We start from the raw sequence: 24,965 nt of genomic DNA, 5'->3' as shown, positions 1-24,965 counted from the left end.
CAGGACCCACAGCCCCTCGGCTGGTGGAGGGTCAGCCGGGGGCTGCCGCCTGGCAGCGGGCCGCGGGCACTGCGAGCCGCGTCGCGTCCCTCCTGGCTCTCCCCGGCTTCCGGTCTCGCAGGGCTTCGCCTCGCACCCTCCACGCAGCTCCCGGGGACCTGGGCAGCTCCCGCGTCGCATGGGCCCATAGCCTCGGCCTCCACGTCTGCCAAGTGGCCCCGGAGCAGGGCAGGAAGGCGAACAGCGCCGGGCCCCCGGGGCGGCGCCCCCGGCTCCCAGGGCCGTCTGCGCCCCTGCCCCGACGTCGACGTCGGGCCGCCCCGCGCGTGCACGCCGTGCGCACGCACGCACGTCGGGCACGTCGAGCGTTGCTGCGGGCGCCCCCGCGGACGGCGGGCGGCCCGGCGCCCCCCGGCGTCTCAGAGGCCGCCGCGGCGGCCCGCAGGCCAGCGGGGGAGGGACAGCAGCAGGTGACAGCCGGCCCCGGGCTATAAATAGGGGCGCGAGTCAGCCGCGGGCGGGAGCGGCGACCGGCGCGCGGGCAGGAGGGCGCGCGCGGGGCCAGGGCCGGGCGGCGGCGGGCTGGGCGGCAGCATGGGCTCGCGGAGGGTCGCCAGCGGAGCCTGGGGCGCGGGGGGACGGGCGGGGGCCCGGGGCTACCACGAGGACGACGGGCCCGTGTGGACCCCCAGCCCCACCAGCCGCAGCTACCTGCTCAGCGTGCGGCCGGAGACCAGGTGAGTCGCGCCCCGGGGGACGGCGGGGGCGGGAGGACCCAGGCCGAAGCAAGGCCTCGGGTGGGGTGGGGTGGGGTGGGGTCCCGGCCTGAGGAGGCCCGCCTTGGCCTTCCCGTCCTTTCACGTCCCTCACGGCCCCTCACGGCCTGTGGGCCTCAGGCCTCGCTCTACTCGAGGTTGCCCAAGAGGAGAAAGGGCCTCCTTGGGGCGATTTCAGAGGGGCCCGGAGGGTTCCTTATCTCCCCTGCCGCGCCCCGGCTCCAGGGCCCCTCGCCCGCCTGTGCAGGCTACTCCCGGGCCTCGGATGCCACAGGGAGCGATAAGGAAGCCTGAGCGCCTGAAATTCCTCCGGGCTGGAAGGGAGGGGAGAGCTACACCAGCTGGGGGAGTGGGGGAGTGGGACATGGGGGAGCGCCCGGAGTGGGGGCTCCTAGCTGGGGCAGGGGTCACGGGGAGGATCTAAACCGATTCCAGGGAGGTTCTTCCTCTGGGCCTAGGACTCCAGTCTCCCTGGGATCTTTGTGGGGGCTGGTGGGGGGAAGGGGAGACAGGGTGGGATGGGGTGCGGTTGGCCCTGTCCGAAGATTCCCAGTGTGTGGCTCTCGGGGAGCCAATCGCCCTGCCCAGTTTGGGGGAGCGGGCTGCCAAGGGAGGGGCTGAACTGATGTGCCCTCTACTCCTTCCTCTTCCAAGAGGGACGGAGGCGTGGGCGCTTTGTTTTAGGACTTGGGCTATCCCAAATATAGAGACGCACAGACAGTAGAGAGGCAGACACACAGGGACACGTGCATTGCCACGGAGACGGGCACTTCCTGACCCCTCTGGGCAGCTCGTTTTCCCTCCAGCTCCCCAGCATATTTTCCGAAGGAAACTGTGACGGCTGGCTACTGGGATAGTGTCACAGCCCCAGGACTTGGCTTGTCGCAGAGCAGAAAACAGCCGCTTGGAGAAGCTGTCTGGACACCTCTTGTCCTCAGTTCCTGAAACGGCACAAAAATAGGCATCAAGGACATTTAGGAAAAGTCCCAGGCACTTCCTCGTGAATTGGCTGAGTTCTGTTGACCTTGGAGTCGGAAAAGTTCAAATGTAACCGGAACCTGTTTCTGCATAAAACTCGTCAAATGGTGTCACATGTCTGGGGCAGGACTGAGGGCTTGTGTTAATGACTGAGTCAGACTGGACAAGGCCCCTGGCTCCCAACCTCCAGCTCTATGAAAAAAATGAAGCAAAATTTGGCCGTTTATTCCATCCAGCCCGTGGTGGAGCCGACTGCCTTGTAGGGGGAACCTCACACTTGTCTCACACTTATCACGGGGACTTATCTGAGTGCCGCCTCCCGTGTCTGGCCTTTGTCCGTAGCAGTGGAACACTCAGGAGAGGGAAGCAGGGCCGTTCCTGGAGACAGCAGCGGCGGAGGGAGGGAGACAGGGTGGCTTTGAAACCGGCAGAACGGGGAGGGCCAGGGACCCGGGCCGTCCGGAGAATGACTGGGGGCTGGACACGGTTCACTCTCCAGCGGCCTGGCCGAGCAGGAGTCTTGGCCTGGGTCCGGTGCCTTGCACACTCACCCGCAGGTGGAAGCTGCCAACCCGTCATCTTCCTCTCTGAATTAGCTGATTCTCTCCCTCTACTTCCCAGGGAAGAAATCCAGACTCAACAAAGGAGAAATCTCTCGATTCTGAGGAGAAAGGCAAAGGAAGTTCATGGTCAGGAAAGGATGGAGTTGGCCAGTGCCTTGGAACCAGGGGAGCTTCCTCCCAGGCTGCCTCGGCAGGATGGTTAAAGCTCCGAGCAAAGGCAGCTGCATTCTTGCTTTCTTCTTTTTTGGAGCAGCCGTTCCTTCTGGGGGCGGGTCAGGACCCTTCCTGTTTGAAAGATGCACTTCCCTTCCTCCCCCACTCCTCTTTTCTCTTCCTGTCTCTCCCTTCCTTCCACGAAACAGTTGTTGAATACCCACCGTGTGCCTAGCACTGTGCTAGGGGCTGTAGAGGCTACAAAAAGAGCTGGATTTGAAGGCTGGGTGGTCGGGATTTAGTTGAGCAGAAGGAAAGAGAGAGGGCTCTCCAAGCAGGGAGGACAAACGTGAGGGCTCAGAGGCCAGCAAGGGATGCGTCACGCCAGTTAGGGACACGCCTGGTTACTGTTGAATGTTGGGAAGCAGGGAACCGTGGTTCTAGTGGGAGCGTGGACAGATTGGAGGCCTGACGTGCCCGATCACGGAGTAGAAACTCAGTATGGTATTTGGAGGGAGGGCTGTAGCATTTTTTTTTCAGAGGAGAGGTGTGATATGAAGAGTGAAGAGAAGGGGTTTGAGATGGTCATCAGACACGGAGCCATAAGGGCCTGGATGAGAACACAGTAGCCGGAGTGGAGAGTAGGGGAGAGAGAAGGGCCAAGTAGTGTTCATCAGCTGAACCTGGGGGTTGGAGGAGAGAGGGGGGTCCAGAATGGCAGGTTCAGAGCTTCGGAGTTGGGGTGAGTGCTGGTGGTGTCCCATGTAGCCACTGGAGCAGAAGCCATGTTTTGGGCTAGAGGATGAATTTAGTTTTTTAATTTTGAAGAGGTAGGCTCTCAGTGGAGCTTCCTGGAGGTTAGAGATGTAGGCCGTGCGTGCCATTGAGCAGGCTGGGCTGCTGACAGTGAATGGCAGCTAGTCCCGTGGTAGGGACAGTGGCAAGGAGCGATGTGCATGGGGTGGCCCCTGCCGTCTCCCAGGGGGCTGTTGGAGGTGGTGGCCCTGGACAGTGATGTGGATGGGGCGGCCCCTGCCGTCTCCCAGGGAGCTGTGGGAGGTGGTGGCCCTGGACTCTGCTGGAGGTATTTGCGTTAGGAAGGTGGGGGAAGAGGTAAAAAGTTGGCTCATACCAAGCGGGCTGGATCTCCTCTAAGGGGCAGTCCTAGGTGGGTCTTCTCACCTGCAGTGGCCTACACAGCCCCTAGCTAGTGTCCACTCTCAGCTGCCCCAGGGCAGAAGGGATGTCCAGGGCTTGAGGCACAGCAGGCCTTGTGCTGACCTGACGGAGCTGGGTGCCTCCTGGCTCCTGCTGAGTTAACTGCTTTGTTTTCTCTTCCTCTTCTCCGCCGTCCCAGCTGGTGTGCCTTGTGTGGCCTCTTTAACTGAACTTTAACACATTAATGGGCGTTCTCCAAGCCATCTGTCTCCTCCCCAGCTTCGTAGAGGATTTCCAGGGATGGGGGCTCTCTTCCCCCGAAAGCTGAGAGCTGAAGCAGGAGCCGCCTGCCGGCTGGTGTGCCGCAGGCTCAGGAGCCGTGCTGGGCAGCTCTGAGCCCCGCTCTTGGGGGCAGTGACTGAACTGCCTGGACACATCTTTCCCAAAGTGCAGCCCCAACGGGCCTCCTTTCCGCCTAACCGTTTCCCTGAACTCTGCTGTGTTTAACGAGCTCTTGGTTTCGGACAGACTGGTGTGCCGCGGGGAGGCCGCTTGCTAACCGGAGCAGGCTGGCCGGGACAGCTGGGCCCTTTTAATAGAAAGGCCTCTGGGCCCCAGATGACGGCCGGTCAATGCTCCGCAGACGGTTGTTGATTCCGCCGCCGCCTCCTCGCTTGTTTGGCCTAATGATTCCGTTTGCTGTTTTTGCTTAGCTTATCGAGCAGCCGGTTGTCTCACCCCAGCTCTGGAAGGTAAATGCATATTGCATTATATTTCTCTGACTGCTTTTTCCTCGGGTGTGGACGCTGAGGGGCCTGTGGGTGACTGCTTGTGCACTAACCAGGCTGCATGGGGCGAGGGGAGGGCTGGGGGGCGGGTGACAATGTGAGAGGCACTCACACGAGCATGGGTCTCACAGGGGCCACGCTCGATGCTTGCATGGACCGTTTGAAAGGGGCGCAGGGGCCCAGAAACGGGCTAGGGGCCTGCGAGCCTGCGCTGTGTCTCTGTGCCCCCGGGAGAGGCGCTGTGGGACCAGAACTAGGTTTTCATGGTTTTTGTAACCACACATCTGGGTTTGACACCTTATTGCCCACCTTCTGATCCGGACTATGGCCGTACATTATTTGTCTTCAGTCCCTTATGTTCTCCTACCACCTCTCACTCTGAATTCCCTTTCCTGTGACTCCTCTCCACCCCTGCAGCCTGCGGCCTCCGGGAGGTCCGGGGACACCGCGTTAGTGTCTTCCTGCGTTAGCTTGTTCTCCGAACCCACTGCAGAGCCACGGCAGGGCCCGAGCGGGCCACAGATGAGGTTTGCCCGGGGAGTGGCTGTCCTCTTGCCTCCCGAGCCGGGGACCGCTCTCTGAACTGTCGGCTGAACTATTACAGTCAGAGTTGGAGCATTCCCTGTCTGGTGCTCCTCTCAGACTGGTAGATTTGGGGAGAGTCGGCTACAGTTTCTTTACACAGAGAGTGATGTCTAAGGAGCTAAGTGGCTTCCATAGCTAATGATGTCTTCGGAGGTGAGGAGCACCTACCACGCAGGTTTCCTTTGATGGGGGAAGAGTGAGGAGCCTGGTTCTGGATGGGAGAAAGGCTATTGCAACTAGGTCATGGTGGGACCTGGTCCGTGCTGAAAGATGGTCTTGGAAGTTTCTCTACAGCAAGGCAAAACAACCCACCCAAGGCCAAGGCTGGCTTCCTGTGAACACCATGTGAAGCGAGGATCCCGGTGTTCTTGGCAAACACGTGACTGGGCTGTGACAGCCACGTGAGGTCATAGAGCTGGGAGGACTTGGAGGTGTCGGGTGGGGACAGCCGTTTCCAGATGTGTGGGCTTCCTGGCTTCTTGGGGACTGGAAGCAAGCAGCACACCTACTCTGTCCCACGTCCCCACGGTTTGGAGGGTGGGGACAGGAAGCACGTGACATTCAGCGGAACACGACAGTGCGTGCAGTTACTGTCCCCGGACGTGCACCCCAGGCCCACTCCTCCCGGAGGGCTCTCGTTCAGGCCCAGCTTTCAGTTACTGTGTTTTTCCAGTGTGAAGGCACTTTTCCAATACAGCGCAGGGCGTGCTGTGAGAAGCGTTCTTTCCCATCCAGAGCAGGCGGTGAGACCGGACGGGTCCCTGCTGAGTGTCCCGCACGAGCACTCGCCTCTGCAGGTCACCGCAGAGCTTGGTTCCGTGTCTTCTCGCTCACCCGGAAGTCGAAGTTATTTTCTTAGACTTGCTCACGCAGCTTAGTCGCTGAGAGCCTAAGCTGGATGTTAGATCCAGGCTCGTGTTCGTGAGGAAGGTAGGATTCAAGCTAAGCATGGAGGACATAATTAGGAATGTCTCGAATTAGTTGCAGAATCATGGAAGTGGGATTGCTTTTGGCATGGCCGTCTCCTCTGGAAGCGGTGGGTTGGGACTTAGGGTTCCCCGAAGTCAGTGGTTGCTGTTCGTGTGAGAGCAGCGAGGGGCGGCCGTGTTTTTGGAGTGTCGGGGGTGGGCCGCCCAGGTCCCGAAGGCCCCTCTGTTTCTGGGCGGATTGGAGGGACAGGAAAAGACATGTATGGACAGATGAGTTGTAGGTGCGGGTGTCTCGGGGAGCGTCCTGGGAGTCTAACTGCACCCTCACTCAAGCGCCCGGTCACAGGGAAGGCCAGAGCGCCCTGTCTAGGTCGTCTCCGCCCTCCCGCAAGGCCCAGACATCGGCGTTCCTGCTCAGAGGCCAGGGCTGCTCCCTCGGCGGTCCAGACGCTCCCCCTGGGACGCAGCCCGTCCCCTCAGACTCCAGTCCGGAATGGCGTGCAGGGCAGCGACAGATGGACCTGGAAGGGGCAGAGCTGCAGCGCCTGTCTGCTGTCCCACAGACGCTCTGTCTGCCCTCTCCTGGGGAGGAGGTCGTGGGGAGGCGCCCACTGCCTGGGGGGACCACCCCCTGCTCCGAGGCACAGAGAAGGGCAGCTTTGGGTGACTTGTCTTTCTCCTCGCAGTTGCCCCCGCTGCTCACGATAGGGCGTGTGGATTTGGAGGGGGGAGGGCTGGGCACGGCTTGTGCACCGAGCACCCTGGCTGTGTGGTCACGCTTCACGCCTGGGGACGCCTGAGTCTCTGCTGGCCCACGCAGAGGTTTGGTGTGGTGGTCTGCTTCCCCTGCCCAAGAAGGAGCGGACTGTGAATGCTGGGCAGTGTTGATGCGTCTGTGCTGGACTCCGTGTGCCCGCAAATGCCTCTGAATTCTGGGAGAGGGACCGTCACGGGGAACCTGGAAGTCCTGTCTGCAGCTTGGCAGTCCTGCTGGCTGGGCCTGGACCTGCCAGCCATGTGTCCCCTTGAGCGTGTGGTCTCCCGGAGTGGAGCGGGGGCCATGGCTGGCTGCCCACAGCGGGTCTAGAGCCCTGTGTAGGGTCAGAGTTCATGTGAGTCCCTCTTTTCCAGTGCCCCTAGGAACTGGGGTCTAGGCCCCTGGTGTTGACTGGCTTATTCTTTGTCTGCTACAGGTCTGTGCTCACAAATGCAGGGTCTTTTTTGTTCCTGAGCCCGAGCTTTAGGATAGGCTCCTGAGCTCCTGGGACCTATGTGTCCTTCAGGGCTGACCGGGTTCTCCTCTTTGGCCCAAGTGGCGGCTCTGCTCTGAGGGAGTCTCCCTCCCTGAGGCTGGGTCTCCCCATGGACGAGCTTCCCTGGTAGAAGGTGGGGGGTGAAGCAAGGCCCCTAACAAGGATGGGGTTGGGGCGCCAAGCCGGCGTCCGGCGCACTCAGCGGTCTGGCCGGCGGTCAGCAGCCTTCCTGCTGCAGTGGGCCTGGGTCCGGGTTCCACTCAGCGCCTTGGCGCCTTGGCTGCCGACACCTGGCCGAGAGGCCTGGGCTTCCTTGAAGAAAGACTTGATCAGGTGCTGGCCATGGCCTGGATGGCAGATGGACACGGTAAGACTGAAGCTGCCTTAGACACACCGGGCTCCGGTAAGCTGGGGGTAGGCTGCTCTGAATAGTCCTTTGCCTTTCCTAGGAGCACCTTCTGCTCCATCATTGCTCAGCTGACAGAGGAGACCCAGCCGCTGTTCGAGACCACGCTCAAGTCCCAGGCCGTGTCCGAGAACAGCGACGTCAGGTTTACCTGCATCATCACAGGTAACTCGGCCATCTCTCCCTTCTGTCCACAGAGCGAGGCCCGAGGGTGCTGTGGAGACCGGGCCGCTCCCAGAGCGGAGGGGACGGGCTGTGCATGCACTGCAGTCCCTTTCCTCTCCCGGCTCGTCTCCCTGCGTGGGCTGCGCCCTGTTGGCCTCCCGTGCTGGAGCTGCCCCACCCTGCCCCTCTCACAGACCAAACCCGCCTCCAGCTAGGGCCCCTGGCCCAAAGGTGCGCGCACGCCCGACTCTGAGTTCCGAGAGAGGGAGCTGTTCAGTTGAAAGGCGTCTTTGAAGCCCTCTCTCCAAACCTCCCTGTTTTACGAGTTGAGTGGTTTGAGGCTTGGGAGTCTCAGACCTGGAGATGGTGATGGACAGTGATTCTGACGGCAGGCCCTGGAGACAGACCGCCTGGCCTAGGGTGCCGGCCCGTCCCCTTTTCCGCTGTGTGGTACGGAGTAGGTTAAATAACCTCCCAGCGCCTCGTCTGTCAGGTGGGGGTGATCGGGGCATGAAGTTCATAGGTTTATTGTGAGACTGAATGCGTGTCACCTGCACAGCATTTGGAATGTACCTGGCACCCAATAAGTACTGTGTTAGAAAATAAGCCAGTGTCGTTTGCATTTCACAGAGCTCCGTGGTAGGGTTGGAAGCAGCGGGTCGGTGGACGAGGAGGCAGAGCGGTACTGCTTGGAAGGGGTGGGTGGAGGGTTGGAAAGCAGGGCCCGGGCGTTGCCCCTCCCCCAGGCCTCCCTGCAGACTCTCCCACCGCACCACCCTGACCCACGTCAGGCCGTGCAGGGCCCACGGATGAATGCCTGCCCCTGCCAGCTGTGTAGCCAGCAGTTCGAGGGCTCCGGGTCAAGGTTCCCTCCACAAGTGCATATTTTGTACCAAGGGCATTGGTAGTTTCCAGCCGTGGCACGCCCTGATTCTGGGGGGCTTGTCTGCTCCAGCCAGCTAAACCACTTCCCCGGGACTGGCTTCCCCGGCGTGGTTCTCACCCATAACCCAGGACCCTCCGAGCTCCGGTCTGAGAGCACCGTCCCTTCCAGGAGACACAGAGAGGTGCCTGCCTCCCTTACCTCTGTGCAGCATAACACGCTTTGCAGCGTTCATCTGGTTCCGTCATCGCTGAAGTTTTACACAACCCCACGAAGGGCTGTTATCTGTCGGGTTTCACAGAGGGCGCTGGAACAGCTCCCCCAAAGCTGGGAGGAGGAGAGACGGCTTTTGCTCTGCAGCCTCAGATGCCGCCTGCACACACCCGCGTCTCCTGCCTTCCCACGGCGCTGGCGGGTGGGTGTGGCTGCACCACAGCTCCGTGCTTTCGCGTGCGCTATTTTCCCCACGTGGAGAGCCCTTAATCCTCCTTTTTAAAGAAAGTTAAATTTTATTTTACCAAAATAAAACTAACATACGCACATCATTTAACACTCCAAATTATACTAAAAGGCATATATCAAAACAGAGCACTTCACCCTTTCCTAGAAGCAACTGTTTTCAGCTTTTAGCTGAGGCTTCTGGTGTGCATACATCTCTGTAATACTGAGCAATATGTGACTGCTGCTAACTTCTTTTTACATCCTCACCTGAGGGTATGGCCATTGATTTTTAGGGAGAGAAAGAGACAGACAGACATTGATGTGAGAGAGAAACATCAATCAATTGTCTCCTATACACTCCCTGACCAGGGATCGAACCTGCAACCTAGGTATGTGTCCTGACCAGGAATCGAACCTGTGACTTTTCAATGTATGGGACAACGCTCTAACTAACTGAGCCACACTGGTCAGGGCAATACTGCTGATTTTGAGTCTTAGTTGCTAAGATAGCAAGTTTAGATGCTATCTAGTCTTCTTTTCATGGTAGATGAAGAATTAATTCTCTACCACAATTTTGTCAGCTACCCATGTTTATTTCCTCAATATGGTTATAACATAATTTTTGCTCAAATCAATATTTGCTGCGTACCTTGTTATATCTGCACAACATTATTCATAACTGACATTGTAGTGTACTGTGATTGTATTTCTTCTGTTTTTCCTGAAGTTAACACTCCACTAGAAAGTACTAACTAATTTGGTACTAACTAGTTTTTCATTTAATTAGTTCTTGGGGTCTGTTGCTGATTTTTCTTATACCCTCTAGTGGCTTTCTGGTGCCGTCTTCTGCTGGGTCACTGCACTGGCTCTCTGTCAGGTGCCTCCTTGGAGACGTTCCTCTCGCAGATCTCCAGTCTTCCGTCTGCGCTGAGGCCCGACCACCGCTGTCCTCCTGGGTCTCAGCCTCCCTTCGTCCGGGTCCGCTGCGCCGCCGCGCCAAACAGCGTCCTGCAGGAGTGCCGGCAGGGCCCGGGGGCGGCGCGGCAGCCAGAGGCCTCGTGGCGCCCGGCCCTCAGCCCGCCCCTCCCGAGCCGTTCCGCCCCGGCGGGACTCGCTGCTCTGCGTCCCGTGTGCAGCGGGCGTCCTGGGACCCCCTTCCCCGTCTTCTGGTGGACGCCCTTCGTTTCTTCCCTGGAATCAGCTTCCTGTGTTTCGTATTCCACGTTTCTCTCCTCCTTGATTTACATTTTCGTTTTGGTAATTTCCTAGGAAGAGTACATGGGAAGTAGGCGTTAGACAGCTGGGGTCTGAAAGTGTTGTTTTCTCTGTTTCACACGTGGCAGTTTGGCTGGGTATAGAAGTTGAAGTTGATACTAATTTTCCCTCAGAATTTTGAAGAGCTTGTTCCACTGCCTTCTTGCTCCTCATGTCACTGTTTGGAGCAGTAGGAGCTCCAAACAGTTTGGTTCCAACTTCTTTGCATGAGACCATCCTCCCCCCTGCACCCCCGGTAGCTTGTAAGAAAGCCCTGCTGTTTCATAACGGTGTATCTTGATATGCGTGTCTCTGCACCCCGGGGCGTGCCTGGGCACTTCCACTGTGGAAACTGAATGCCTTCGGTTCTGGGACATCGGAGATTATTTTGACGTTGGTTCTTCCCCCGTTTTCTCTGCCCTCTCTGGAACCCCCCCAGTGTGGGCACCTGCTCCCAAGGACTGCCTGCCTCATTTTCTGACCCTTCCTCCCTTTCATCTGTTTGTCCTTCTGCTCTGCTCTCTGGGCGTCTCCTCACTGCTGTCTTTCAGGGCTTCTCACCCTCAGCTTCTGAGAGCTCTAGTGAGATCCTTTTCTGTAGTGTCCTGTTCTTTCCACAAATGTGACATCTTCTGCTTACTGTCTGAGACTAGTAATGATAATTTTCTAACAAGTTTCTGTCTCCCTGTGTAACTTACATTTTCTACCGCTGACTTTTTCCATTTATTTTTGGTCCATAATCTCCTATTTACAAGCTTTCTTCAGACAGCTAGGAAGTGACGGACAGACGGTGACTAAAAAGCTGATGGGAAGTTCTAAGCAGGTCCGAAGGGCCTGACCTCGGGGGTCTTCCCCGCAGGGCGGCTTGGGTGGGCGCCGTGGGGAACTGCCAGTGTTGCTGCACTCCCTTCCTCTCGGACCCCACAACCCCCTAGGGGACGGTCCCCAGCATCTTCTCTGGGGGTGAAGGCTTTATGGGAAATACACAGGTTAAAGGTTGAGTGGGCTTTCTGCATAAAACACTTACTGTCTACATATGGTTGTTACATTTTCCTCTTTTCTGTAGAATAGGCGTGCCCTCAACTGGCTTACCCTCGGGGCAGAGTTTTATCTTTCTGGTTACAAACCTCAGCTTTGGCTGTGGCGGGGAAGGCTCTGTCACCCAGTGGTGCCAAGTGGGTGAGGGGACCCAGAGGTCTGGTTGTTTTTCAAGCACCTTTTTACATTCTTCCTCCTCCTTTTTCCCCAGTCCCAGGTGCCCATCGTGGGCAGTTCTTACACCCTTTGGGGGTTTTCTGGAGTGCGAAGCGGGGCTCTCGGCTTCCTCCCTGCTGGCTCAGGGTCCGGCTGCCTTGGTCTGCTGGGGAGTCTCTCCGCTCTCCCGCTGTTGTCGCCCGTCGCTCTCCTCGCCGGTTCTTCCCTCACTTGTGCCTTTATGTCTGAGGAACAGTCTCGTCGGCGTGGTCTGGTGGTTCGGGGGAGAGAGGGAAAGTAGAGGGTCTCCTTGTTTGGCCTTTCTACCGAGAGGCCCACCCTCTGTGGCCTGGCGGATCCCTCCTCATCTTGCAGGGCCCGGCTCAGAGGCCGCGTCCTCCGGGGGTCGTCTTCGGTGTGTGCTCGGTGAGCTCTTGCTCGCTCCCCCGCAGCACAGCGTGTTGGCACGTCCCTCTCTCCCCACCAAGACTGACTGCGAGGTCAGAGCCCACACCCGACACATCGCGCCTCTTGGGCGCCGGCACAGGGGAGGCGCTCAGCCTTCGGTCGCCACATGGCCGTGCTGTGAACAAGCCCGGGTCTCTCCCCCTTTCCACGCCGCCCGTCCTGTCCCGCTGCAGCCTCAGTGCCTTGGCAACAGTACCTGCTGTGGGGGCCTCGGGCCGCTCGAGAGGTGCAGGCTCGGGGACGGCTCTCCCTCCCGCCATGTCCTCTGCCCTTTGTAGCCGTGGACTCCGAGAGGCACACAGAGAGCCTGACGCCAGTCTGACTTCCAGAATCTTGGGGTGTTTCATGGAACACCCCATGTCATCACGGCAGCAAGTGTTTCCATTTCAGGCCCCAACCCAAAGGAGGAAACTCTCTTCCCCCCAGTTGCCATGACACCCGTGTCCATGCGACCAGCCGGGGCCAGGGCTTCTACTTGGGAGCCCCTCCCCTGCTGAGATCTGCGGCACTGTCACCAGGCCGGGCCCTCAGACCGCTGGGGCCCCAGCGGTCTCCGACCTCCGCACCCTTGCCCAGTGCTGTGCCTAGCTCCCTCTCCCCTCCTCACCTCCACACACACGCAAACCCTCAGGCTACCCGAGCTCCATGCAGCAGAGCAGGACAGAGCTGTCTGTGGCCACCGTGGCACGCTGTAAATAAGCCCTTTCCCAGTAGCCAGGAGAAAAGGGAAAACGTAGACTGGCTAGGAGAGGGGGAGCTGGGAGGGGGATGCGGGACGAGCGGAGAGCGCACGAAACCAGATGAGGGAGCGGCCCCCACGGGGGACGCAGGGGAGGCTGCAGCGGCGATGAGCGGCGGTGGGAGGGGACCGCGCTCGGGGCGGTGGGCCCACCCCGCGGCACGCAGCTGGTGCGTCGCAGAGCTGCGCACCCGGAGCTCACGTGACCTGATCAACCGGCGGCACCCTGATAAATTCAGTGACAAATTAAAAAAATCAAAAATAGAAAAAGGTAATTGGCTCTCCACAGACTGGAAAGGTGGGTGGTGGATGGATGGGCGGCTGAGACTGGGCTCGGGTGAGACCGGCAGGGCAGTCCCGGCCCGTCTCCATGGAGACAGCAGCCACACTTGCCTCTGCCTCCCACCCTGGCGGCAGCATTTCTTAAACGGGGCCGAGATGAGTCAGCCACCCCACCAGCACGCTGCCAGGAGCGGGTGATGCCTTCCTGGAGGGTCGGAGCCCAGCCCGGGCGAGGGCGAGGCGTCTGTGCTGGTCCCCTGCCGACTCCATGCCGGCTGAGCCGTGAGGCGTCCCCTTGGGGCTCAGAGAGGAAGGGTGCGACCCTGAGGTTCTTCTGTCTCAGAGTGGACACGTGGGGGATAGTGGACCTTGGCTGGCCTTGTGGCTCCTGTCTTCTCCAGGGGCTCCTCGAGGCTGCCTGCCGCTGCTCAGCATGGAGGCCTCCTCCCCTCGCCCTCCTCAGCTCTGTCGTGGGCTCTGCGTTGGGGCGTGAGTGTGTGTGTGTGTGTGTGTGTGTATACACACACATATTGGGGCAGGAGGAGGCGGAAGCACCAGAAACAGGCCAGGCGGGTAGGGGACTGAGCCTTTAGACAGAACCACCTTCCTGAGGAAGCTCTTCAGAGACCTGAAGTCTGACTGGTGACTGCTGGGTGTGGGTCCCGGAACCCCAGCAGAAAGGGCGTCAGAAATGGGGACAGGGGGCCAGGGCTATGTGACCCTGGGCCGGCTGTGTGACCCTGGGTGCGTTCCTCAGTTCCTCGGAGCCTCCCCTTCCTTTCCCGTGAAATGGGGACGAAGCGCTGCCCCGCCTGCCCTACGGAAGAGGGGTTTGAGTTCCAGCTCTCCTCCACGCCGCTGGAGGACTCGGGGGAGGGGGGCTTCGTTTCCTGGGCTTCGGCCTCCTCCCCCTCACACTGGGGGTTGCTGGCACTCCTCGCGGGGTTTTGGTGAGCGTCAGATGGGACACTGCGTGGAAAGCGTGCAGCTCAGTGTGTGGCGCACGGTGAGTCTTCAGCGCGTGCTGGCAGTTGTTCTCACAACGCTGTCACCAGGGCTGGAGGAGCTTCGTGCTCGAAGGCCCTTTGAAGACTCCAGGTGCCCGTTCATCGCGATTCCTCTCTCGAATCCGAGCCTCTCCAGACCGGGAGTGGTCGGGACGAGGCTGCACGTCCCCGGGTCGGTCGGGTTCCAGCCTCAGGCCCGCTGGCCGAGAAGCAGAGGCCGCAGCCTCCAGCGCCTGGGTGGGCTCCCCTGGCCAGGGCCGAGTATGTGTGTGTGCACACCTGCCTGTGGGCGCACACTGGGGCGAGCACATGTGCGCAGCAGGGAGTGAGGGGCCTCTCCCGCTTTCGCTGTTTTAGCGTACGGTCCTATTATTCCGGGACAGGGCCGTGTTCCTCCCCAGATAACACTGTTTCCAAAACCCGCTGCTGCCACGGAGCCCTAAGCTGTCAGGTCGGCCCGGCTTTGTGAAGAGGTGCCCGTGGGTGGCCTGGGGGCGGAGGCCCCGGCCTTGAGGCTTTGGGGTTCATTCAGTGACCTCTTCTTTCCCCACCCCTGCCCCCTCGCCCCAGCCTGGCTAGACTCGGGTGCCCCAGAGGCTGCGGCCCCGCCGGGCGGGTCATGGGGCGGGGGGGCCCTGAGCGGGCGGCGCGGGGATGAGATCATCCCACGGGGTGGTGAGGACACCTGTGCCGGCCCTGGCCGCACACACACGCAGTGATGTAACCAGGGCTTTAGCTCGGGGTGGAAACGTGGGGTTTGCTTTACAGTCTGGGCTGCCCAGAGCTCGTCCCTGGCCGTCCTAGCTGCGGCCTTGACTCTCGTGCTCCCTGCTTCTGCGCACGCCCCCCCCCCCCCCCCCCCCCGGTGCCCTTCACCCTCCGCTGCCACACACCACCGCTGCGTCCTTCCTCGGGCCACCCGCCCGTCACCTCGGCTCTGCTCGGGCGCGCCTTCCCGTCCTGCCTCGCGCACCCGCTCGTCCGGCAGGTCTCCCTGAGTCACCGCTGTGTGCATGCAGGCACGGCCTCGGGAGCGGGCGGAGCCGTGCGGAAGGCACAGTTCCTGCCACAGAGGGCACACGTCGGGGGGAGGCGGATGGGGACGTGGTCCCCCTACGGTGCTGCCAAGGGGCAGTGCAGGCGCTGAACCCCGCTCTCTGGCCCCCCCCCCCCCCCCCACTCAAGGCCAGCTCAGAAGGCACTCCTGCCGCGAAGCCCTTCCTGACCCCCCAGCCAGGGGGCGTGCTGCCCTCCCCGCACCCCGAGCACTCGGGGGGTTGCTTCATTCATTCACCTATAAATACTCAGTGAGCGGCGTGAGTCCGCACCAGGCAGTGCTCTGGGGGCTGACGACACAGCGGCGAGGAGCGCGGTGAGTCATGCCGCTGGCATGTCCGCGGGCAGCTGGCGAGGGCGGGCACACACGGACAGGCTCACGGAGGGTAGCGTGTCGGGTGGCCGTGCCTTCTGTGAGGGCAAACACGGTGTGAGGATTAGGAAGTGCAGCGGGGGGGGGGGGGGGGGCGTCTCTGAGGAGGTGGTGCGAGGACAGCTGGGGAGCGGCAGCGTGATGCTCACATGGCGGGTGAGGGCCGAGCCCGTGGGGCCGCGTGCCCGGGGTGCCGTGAGCGCGGCAGAGGGCAGCAGGAGGCGAGGCCGGCGCGCTGAGGGGCCCCCGGACCAGGAGGCCGTAACGAAATGGGAGCTGTGGAGGTGCTGCGAGCAGAGGAGCCCCTGGCCAGCTTTGTTGGGACAGCCTCCGCCTGGCTGCCGCGCTGAGGCCGGCTGGAGCGAGGCCAGGACGGGAGCAGCGAGACGGGGAGGAGGTGTTTGCGGAAAGGCAGACCCGCATGAGCTGTGGGCGTAGGCCAGACTGGCGGGGGCGACGGCAACGAGCAACCCGTCCGGGATCTGCTCCGCCGGGAGGGCCCTCGGGGTCGTCCGGTGGGGGTGGGGTGGGCGTGAGAAAAGGAAGGGACAGAGGGTCACCTCCGTGGTTTGGGCCCGTGCTGGAGCAGAGGGATGGCATTGCCGTTCACGGAGCCGTGTGAGGGTTGGCCTGGCGGGGGAACAAGGACCCCGGTCGGGCCGCGTTAGCTGCAGTCCCTGTCAGAGCTCCGAGTGGACGTCCGGGGAGCGGGCAGACTGCAGGTGTGAGCACGGGAGTCGCAAGCATGTAGGTGCACGGAGGCCCCAGGGTGGGACTGGGTGCCCTCGGCTGTGTGGAGGAGGGAAGGAAGGTGGTTCCGAGGCTGGAGCCCTGGGGCATCATCGCCCATCCTCCGGCCAAGGTGGCGAGGATGAGAGAGATCAGGAACATGGGCCAGTGAAGCCGGAAGAGTCCCCCAAGGAGTGGTGTCTGGGAGCACATGAGGAGCAGGTCTCAGGAAGGGCCGGGGAGGGGTCAGTGCGATGGGTCGGGAGGGTAAGACGTAAGGATCAGCGGTGACTCGGCACCGTGGGAGGCACGGGCGCCCTGGACAGGGGCAGTCTGGGGGCAGCGGTGGGCGCGAAGGCCTGCTTGGAGGAGAGGAAGTGAGACAGAGGAGTGCAGGCCAGTCTTTCTGAGCTGCTGCTTCTGCGAGAGAGAACAGAGAAAGGGGAGCGGGCGCTAAAGGGGACTGGGGTGGAATGGCGTCTCTCTAAAGAAGGGCCGGTGCAGCAGGCCTGGGTGCGGACGGCGATGCAGCAGGGGGATTCAGCAGGGGAGACGCTGGCCAATGCAGGACAGAGCAGGGGCGGCTGCTGGAGAGGCGTCTGATGAAACGGGGAGGTGCGCCGGGTCGGGGGGGGGGGGGGGGCTTCAGGGAGGCGTCGGGGCAGGTTGTCCGCAGACAGTGGGGCAGGGGTGCCCCTCCCTCGGGCGGGGACCCGTCTTACCTGTTCTGCTGAGCAGTAGCTGGGCTGAGAGCGGAGACCCGCCCGCGGAGCCTCCCGCCGGGCAGGCAGCACGCACTGAGCGTGTGTGACCGAGGGGATGCTCGTCCGGAGTCTCGGGTTCCTGATGCGAGCTGCAGACCGGTGGGCATTGGCTGAACTCTTCGGCGCGGCTGACGGGTTTCTTGTGGAGCTGACAGCGCGCGGCTGGGCCGGGCGAGGAGCGGGGCCCGGGGTGGGAGGGACGCTGGGGCTGTCTCTGGCTGCGAGCTCGTTTCCTGTCCTGAACGCCGACTCCATCTTTCCCATCTTCCCGCAGACCAGCTTTGCCTGCTTCTCAGTGCGTGTGGCAGAACATGGTCATGCCCTCCCAAGTTGCATTTCCACACACCAGTGTGGACTGTCTCCACGCCCTGACTCCCAAGCCCGGGGTCAATGATGTGGACTAGCGGCCTGGGCGTCTGTCGCTGGACCAGTTTTGTGGCCGGGGACGCAGGGACCGCGTGACTGTAACACTGGGAATCTCTCCTCGTGGGTCATGCTGGGAGTCCCCGAGGGGAGGGCCTGGGAAGACCCTCGGTCAGCCGCACAGAGGGGAACAGGCGGGTGGGCGTTTCAGCTGTGCCACCGAACACCAGCTCGGGTTCCGAGAGTGCAGGGAGGAGGGCTCTTGCCAGTGGCGTTGGTCCTGGGGGACACCCCTGCAGACAGAGCCATCAGTACAGTTGAGGATACAGAACGGGCCGCTGAAGAAAGGGAGCTTACTGCTACCAGCCAAGGCTTTCTAGAAATTTCTGGCTTCTCTTCCTACCGGGAAGCCAGGAGCTTTCTCCTCCACGTTGGCCTCCCGGCTGCTGAGAAGGAGCAGCTCTCGTCGAGCCGCTCCACAGCCCTGCCCTCCTGGGGCAGGCGGGCCGGGCCGGTCTCCTCCGGTGGTTGTCAGGGAGCCCTGGCCTCCTGTTCCCTCCGCGCCTGAGAACCGGTCCTCCCGCAACCCGGTCTCCTGCTTCCTCCTCAGGGTACCCCGAGCCAGAGGTGACCTGGTACAAGGACGACACGGAGCTGGACCGCTACTGCGGCCTGCCCAAATACGAGATCACGCACCAGGGCAACCGCCACACCCTGCAGCTCTACAGGTGAGGGGGCGGGGCTGCTCTGCTCTGCTCCGCTGGCCCCCCCCGAGGGCTCTGTGGCCCAGGCCTGCCCTCGGAAGTGGAGTCCCTGCATGAAGGGGCCCAGGCAGACCCTAGGGGTGGAGGGTGGGGTTCTGCTGCTTAGTCCAACCACCTGGCGGTGGGCCGTGTCCACCTGCCCGTGCCCGGGACCCCCCGAGGCTAGGGTGGGGGAATCTGTGACGGCCAGAGAGCCGAGTGCAGGAGGGCTGGACCCACAGCAACGTTTTCCGTGAGGTCAGCTGCCGAAAAAAGCTCCTGTGTCATCCTTCGCAAGGGGCTGTGTGGGTCACCTGCTTCTGAAGGGAGCTCTCCCGTGCCCAAGTCTAATCCCCTGGGAACAGCAAGATCTTGGCCAGCTCCCCCCGGCCCCCCCCCACCTTGCTGGCCTCAGTTTCCCCAAGTGTAGTGGAAAGTGCAGGGCGTGGCTTGTCCAGACTGGGGCAGCTCGCTGGGCTCTGCCAGGCGCTGGCCTCGGGGAGGAGGGGCAGGGTTGGCAGCGAGCACTCCTGCCTCCAGGTGTCAAGAAGAAGACGCGGCCATCTACCAGGCCTCTGCCCGGAACACCAAGGGCATCGTGTCCTGCTCGGGCGTCCTGGAGGTGGGCACCATGACCGAGTACAAGATCCACCAGCGCTGGTTCGCCAAGCTGAAGTGCAAGGCTGCGGCAAAGATGCGCGAGATCGAGCAGAGCTGGAAGCACGGGAAGGAGGCGGCGGGAGAGGCGGACACCCTGCGCAAGCTCAGCCCCGACCGCTTCCAGCGAAAGCGGCGGCTGAGCGGGGCCGGGGGGCCGGTCCCCTCGGCCCCCACCAGGGAGGCTGAGGACAGGACCTCGGCAGCTTGGCAGGAGAGGGACACGGAGCCTGGTCAGCACCCGGGGCTGGGCCTGACGGACAGTTTTGCCCCCGGAGAGGTGACCACCAATGGGGAGGCTGCCCCTGAGAACGGGGAGGACGGGGGTCACGGCCTGTTGACCTACCTCTGCGAGGCCATGGAGCTGGGGCCTCAGCGAGCCCCCCAGAAGGAGTCCGGGGCCAAGAAGAAGAAGAAAGCCGAGGAGCCGAAGCCCGGCCTGCAGACGCCAGCGCTGGAGCAGGCGGTTCGGGGCCACCGCTCCGAACACCGCGTCCCCAGTTCAGACAAGCCCGACCCCCGCGGGACAGAGGGACCGGCGGGTGCGGTGCGGACCCAGACCTGGCCCGGAGACCGGGTGCCCGGTCCTTCAGGGGCAGACGGCACCAGGGAGCCGGCGTCTGCCTCGGGCTCCCCAGCCCAGCCCCAGACGGCCCCGGCCCTCGGCCCAGGCCCAGGCCCAGGCCCCGAAGTGCGCTTCTCCCTGAAGGACATGTATTTGGAGAGCACCCGGGCAGGGGACGGGCACCAGGCACAGGGCGGCAGGGCCCCTGGGGAGACACCCTCAGGGGAAGCACCCGGCGAAGCCGGAGATGAGGGGGGGCCTGCTGCCCCTGGCCAGCACGTGCCCGCGGCCCCGAGGCCGGGCAGGCTTTTCAACTGGAAGAGGTTTGCCCCTCCAAAGCCCAAAGGAGAGCCCACCGCCAGCGGCAAGCCCGACCCTCCCCTGGGCCCAGCTCCGGGACCCGGGGCCCAGGTGCCTACACCCCCCTCCCGGCGGAAGCACAGCACGCGGGACAGCCCCTCGTGCAGGCAAGCAGGCCTCGGGACCCCAGGAGAGGTGAGTGTGGGTGCCAGGTGTCCGGGGGTCGCTCTGGGGAGCTGACTTCACGGAAACTCTTGCTGCAGCAGCGTGGCAGCCAGTGAGCAGGGGGGTATTTATAGCAGGGGCGCGGCGGGACGGAGCGCCAGCCTGGAGCAGGGGCCACGGGCCTGGCCCTCGCCCGGCCAGTCTCCCGGTGCCAGGCATGTGGGCAGCGCGGTCTCCCTGTGACCCTCTCCTCTGACAGCGTGGGAGCTCACAGCCAAGGGCCCGTGCCCCAGAGGGGGTGGAGGAGGATGAAGTCGTCTGGGGCAGAGGGTCTGGGGCAGGGGGAGCCGGTGGAGGCCACGCTGCGGGGGAGGCAGGAGCGGGAGCACACCGCAGTGCGCCGAGGGCCTCGGCCGGACGCCATTAGAAGACTTGAAACCTGTCAACCGCCCGGGACGTTCTGGCTGCACAGGGGTTCTTACTGAGAGCTGGGAGCCAGGTGCGCCTGCGTGCAAGTTGGACTGTCCCAGACACCGTGGGGCCGTGGGCCCGTCGTCAGTCAGAGGAACACTGCAAGCTGCTTCCCGGAGCCCTGGGGAGAAGTGGTGTGCCGCGGGCCGCCGGGCGCAGGCCCGGTGCTTGTGGACGGCTGAAGGAGCGGCGCGGGTAAAGGCACGCTGGGGCGCAGGCGCACTGTCGTGCCTCGGAACAGGGGTGTCAGCGTTGCTGGGGATCCGCTAGCCGGCAGGGAGAAGGTGATGCTTCGTGTGGGGACGGGTTGGGAGCCTCCCCTCCTCGAAGAAGGGGGCTGGTGCGTGACGGCCTGAGGCATCTGATGAGGGTGGGCCGAAGGGAAGGGGTTTGTCGCCTCGGGTCGCTGTTCCGTGGCTCGGGGGGCAGAGGGCAGGCGGCGTTTCCCAGGAGTTCAGGGAGACAGTGTTTTCCGGGGGGGCAGACCGAAGACAGCAGCATCTTCTACGAAGGGCGGGAATAACGGGTTTCCAGAGTGGAGGTGGGGTGGGTAAGGGAGGGGGGGCATGCTGACACTGATGCTGAGAAGCTACTGGTGGTTTGTCTGAGACGCAGACGGACCCAGGCGTCCTGGGTTTCTCTTGGCTAAGTCTGGCGGCCCTCAGTGGAGACGGCATTTTGGCGGGAACTACGCGGAGACCGTTTCTTGGAGGGAGCGGGAGCCTGGGCCCCCCGGGACCCAGGAGGGGCCCTGCGAGCCTTGCTTCATGGGTGTCGGCAGAGGACGGAGGGCTTCTCGGGGCTCACGGGCGGGCCTCACGGGCGGGCCTCATAGGCGGGACGGCCTGCTGCAGCGCCTGTGGAGGGCGAAGGGACGGGGGTGCTTCGTGGACAACGGCGAGGGACTGCCTTTCCCAGGGGGGGCCTTCCCTGGGGAAGGAGGGGGAGAGAGCAGTTTCCGGGGCGAACAGGCGGGGGACGGTTTTGTTTCCGTGGGTGCTGAGGTCAGTCTGCGTGGACGGGCGTTCGTAGGGCTTTCGAGCGGGGTGACCCTCTGGCCAGAGCCTCTGGGGTCTGCTCACCACCCTCACGCTGGGTCTCGAGACTTCAGCCGCGGGCATGGGCCCCGGTGGCCCGACAGCCTGCAGGCTGGGCAGCAGGGCCCCCGGGGAGCTCCTGTCTGGAGTGACCAGGCTGGCAGCCAGGTGCGGGCGTGCATCTGGCTTCTCCTCCCGCAGGGGTGCGCGGCACCCCAGCAGTGTGCTGGCAGGTCCCCTTGCCTGTCAGAGGGGAGGCAGGGCTCTGGCCACGCCGGCCCGGGAGAGGCGGCCCGCAGTGGCTCTGCTGTTCCTGGAAAGGGGCGTGTGGCTTTTAAACAATTTTCTTACACTTAAATAAATGTGAAGTACACGTGTGAAAGAATGTATTTCACATCTGTGTATATTTTGAAGCTGTAGCTTTTTGGTGGCTGAATATGACTGGTTTTCATATTCTCATAGTAACAAATCATTTTCTAAAATTAAAAAAATGCTATTAAAAATTTTCAATTCCGTTACCATTTATCCCTCGTATAACCCTCTCCCTCGCGCAGCCACTACACTGTTGTCCGTGCCCACGCGTCCTGTTTCCCTTCTGCTCCATCCCTGTCCCCCTAATCGTTCCCCACCCCCGCCCCGAGCGGTCCGCCTGCTCGCCTTCTGTGAGTCTGTATCGTGCTCGTTGGTTCGGTTTGTTCATTCAGTTCCACGTGTGAGTGAGATCCCATGGTTTTTATCTCTCTCTGGCTGGCTTATTGCACTGCGCACAGTGCTCTCCAGGTTCACCCGTGCTGTTGCAAGGGGTAAAACTTCCTTCCTTCTTCACGGCTGAGTAGTGCTCCATTGCCTACCCATCCCAGAGTTGTTTTATCCACTCATCCACTGATGGGCACTTGGGCTGCTTCCGTATTTTGGAAATTATAAACAGTGGCTGCAGTGAACACAGTTGTGCTTGTGTCCCCAAATCTTTTTAAAAAATACCTTGGCTTTGGGTCATGAGAGGAACATGTGGCCATAAGAGAAAGTATGGGGTAAAGCCCTAAAAATTCAAAGGAGAAAACAAAAACTCACCTGTGATTCCAACATACAGAAAGCATGTCTTGGTCTGCCTAGCAGTCTTTTTACGTATGTAACTTTATTAGTTTTTAAATCTGATTTGTACTGTTATTCTAATTCAGTTGTATACCCTGTTTTCTCTGCCTCTCATTAGTTCGTGAGCATTTTGTCACGGTTCCTAAAATTTATCTGAAACACTTCATTGTGAATGGTTTTATGTGGCCGCAGTGTGCACATTTTAATCATTTCCTCCGTAGCGTTTATGTCTTCCTTCCCTATTCTAAGGTTAAGTATCAGTCTACATCTTAAAATAACTTTTATTGTTCGAGTTGCTTTATTTGACTTTTAAATCAATCTGGAACTGATTTGGGTGTGCAGTGAAGGTGCGAAGGCGCCGCAGGCCAGGTCCTTGACCTCCGAGAACCCGCGGGGAAGATAGAGAGACGGGTGGCGAGGTGCAGGACCAAAGAGGCTCCCAGAGAGCCAGCTAGGTCCCTCAGGCTCGCGCCACTTGATCTCTGAGGAACACGTGACATCCCGCTCCCATCTCCACACACCACACGGTTCAGGCGCAGGCGCGCACACACACACACACACACACACACACGCATGCACGCCAGGGAGTCAGCGGTTGTAGGCGTGCGGGAGGCGCCCAGTCACGCGGCACGCAGTGCTGAGTGCGGGCCCCCACCCCGGGCTGGGGCCAGGCCTGGGCCCGCTGCACAGGCGGAGGGTTCGCAGGCCAGCGGGCCGCACGTGACTGTAGGACAAACAGCCGCCACCCAGAATGAGGTGTGGTGGCAGGATGGGGTGCCTTGCTAGGGGTGCGTGGGGTGGGAAGCCACTAACATTTCGGGGGGGGAGGATTGAACTCAGGAGTCTCCACGGAAGGAAAGACACGGGGCGAGGTCTTCAGCGACGCGGGGCAGCGCTCCAGGTGGCCAGGAGAAGGGTGGGAATGTCCAGCAGGGAAAACGCAAAGTGGCCGTAGAACAGCACGGTGGGCGGTGAGGTGAGTGAGGGTTGGGTGGAGGGGCCCGAGGGGCGGGCCTGGGGAGACAGGCCCGGGGCCCTGCTGAAGCACAGGCCTCGGTGGTTGTGGCAGGGCTCACCTCCTTACTTCCCCGTTTACTTGGGTTTCCCTGAGCAGGTGTCACGTGCATGTGGGACAAATCTCAGAAAGGATCAGAGATATTAGAGAGTATTAAATCTTCCCTCCTCCCCTCACTCATCACCCAGTTCCTCTTCCTGAAGCCAGTGTCCATAACTGGCATCTCGGACATCTTTCCGGAGCTATTTTCTGCGCATTTACAAATGTTATGTTTTTGTGTGTTTTCTGCATAAAAGTGGCACATGATACTTTCTATTTTGCACCTTGCTTTTTTATTTGTATGTTTGTTTTATTTATTTGGAATAGGGCTGTATCATAATTTATTGGATCAGTCCTGTGTTGACAGAATCTAGGTAACTTACAGTCTTCTGCTGCTGCAAACCACGCTGCAGCGAACACCCGTGTGCACGAGCCCACCTGCCCGTGAAAGCGCATCCGTAGGACAGGCGCCCGGGGAGCAGTTGTTGGTCAAAGAGCGGAAGTGTTTTGGTTTCACTGTTTTGGACAAAGCCAAACGGCTGTGCTCAGGCTGCGTCCACGCCCGTGTCCGCCTGCTGGCCACAGAGAGAGTGTTCTAAAACTCTGCTCCTTCAGGCTTCATCCGGTCAGTGAGGGTAAGCCACCCTGAGGTCGTTGCGCAGGGGAGTGTCAGCATCAGATTTGTGTTTTGGAAGGATCCCTTGGGCTGCAGCCAGGATATGCGTTTAGCAGAGGTGACGAGTTGAGCCCTGGGTACCAATTAGGAGGCTTTGCAGTCATCCCGGCAAGAAAGGATCGCCGGCAGCGCGGATTAGGTTTCTGGCAGTGTGGACGGAGAGGCCTTGGAGGCTGGGATGCTGCGGGCGTGGGTGCGGCAGCACTCGGGGGTGGGTCGGCCGGGGGGGGGGGGGGGGCGGGGAGGGCGGCTGTGGCCACACGCTCTGCCCTGCCTTCCTGCGCCTTCGGTGCGAAGGCCGAGTTTCCTTGTCAATGTGCGGGTTCACGTCCACGTTAATATTTCCTAACCCTAGAGTATCAGAAGTCAAAGGGGGGTTCTAGTGGATCACTAACTGCTGTTTGTTGGCTCCGAGGCCTTTTTGTCTGTTCATATCTTACTGGTTGTAAGAGACGTTGGAGAAACGTTTTCATTGAAATTCTTCGGTCAGTTGGACTTCCACCCGGTGGCTCCCGCCGTTCCCCAGGCCCGTCTGCTTTTGCTGCCTGCACCACTCACTTGAGGTTCCATGTTCCGTGGAGGACTTTCAGTTCCCTGATTAATGCAAATACATCTGAATTACGTATTTTTAAAGTCATTATTATATAATCTGTTCGCTTTGGTTTTGTGTGTGGTTCTTTTGATACTTAGAAGTATCTGTGTACAGCAATTTATAATTTAAACTTTGTGCGATGCTAAATTGCCTGTTCATCAGTGTCTTTTAATGCTTCACGAACGAGCACCTGCCTTCTCTGTCTTCTGCTCGACTCCCGCCCAGCCCTCCGGGGTCCTGCAGCCTCCCTCGGTGGGGTGCTGGGGCCTGCGAGCCCCGGCTGGGTCCTTTCTGTGCAGCAGCCGT

At 61.1% G+C, this 24,965-nt stretch overlaps 1 protein-coding gene across 2 annotated transcripts in view; it reads left to right on the top strand.

Annotated features, from left to right (window-relative positions):
* Positions 1 to 546: 546 nt before the first annotated feature.
* Positions 547 to 24,965, top strand: part of ALPK3 (alpha kinase 3) — a 35,824-nt gene continuing 11,405 nt past the window's right edge. Inside the window, exons 1-5 of one of the 2 annotated variants that reach the window (XM_036012317.1) lie at positions 547 to 737; positions 4,342 to 4,380; positions 7,633 to 7,754; positions 17,918 to 18,035; positions 18,591 to 19,767. In XM_036012317.1, coding sequence (XP_035868210.1) covers positions 595 to 737; positions 4,342 to 4,380; positions 7,633 to 7,754; positions 17,918 to 18,035; positions 18,591 to 19,767 — 1,599 coding nt within the window. In that variant the 5' untranslated portion in view covers positions 547 to 594. The remainder of the gene's footprint in view (positions 738 to 4,341; positions 4,381 to 7,632; positions 7,755 to 17,917; positions 18,036 to 18,590; positions 19,768 to 24,965) is intronic. The other variant, XM_036012318.1, reaches the window with a different exon arrangement.

Source organism: Phyllostomus discolor, chromosome 12 (genome assembly GCF_004126475.2).
Source record: "Phyllostomus discolor isolate MPI-MPIP mPhyDis1 chromosome 12, mPhyDis1.pri.v3, whole genome shotgun sequence".
Classification (NCBI taxonomy): domain Eukaryota; kingdom Metazoa; phylum Chordata; class Mammalia; order Chiroptera; family Phyllostomidae; genus Phyllostomus; species Phyllostomus discolor.
The sequence above is the reverse complement of the archived record's forward strand: the minus strand, read 5'-3'. Positions and strand labels throughout refer to the sequence as shown.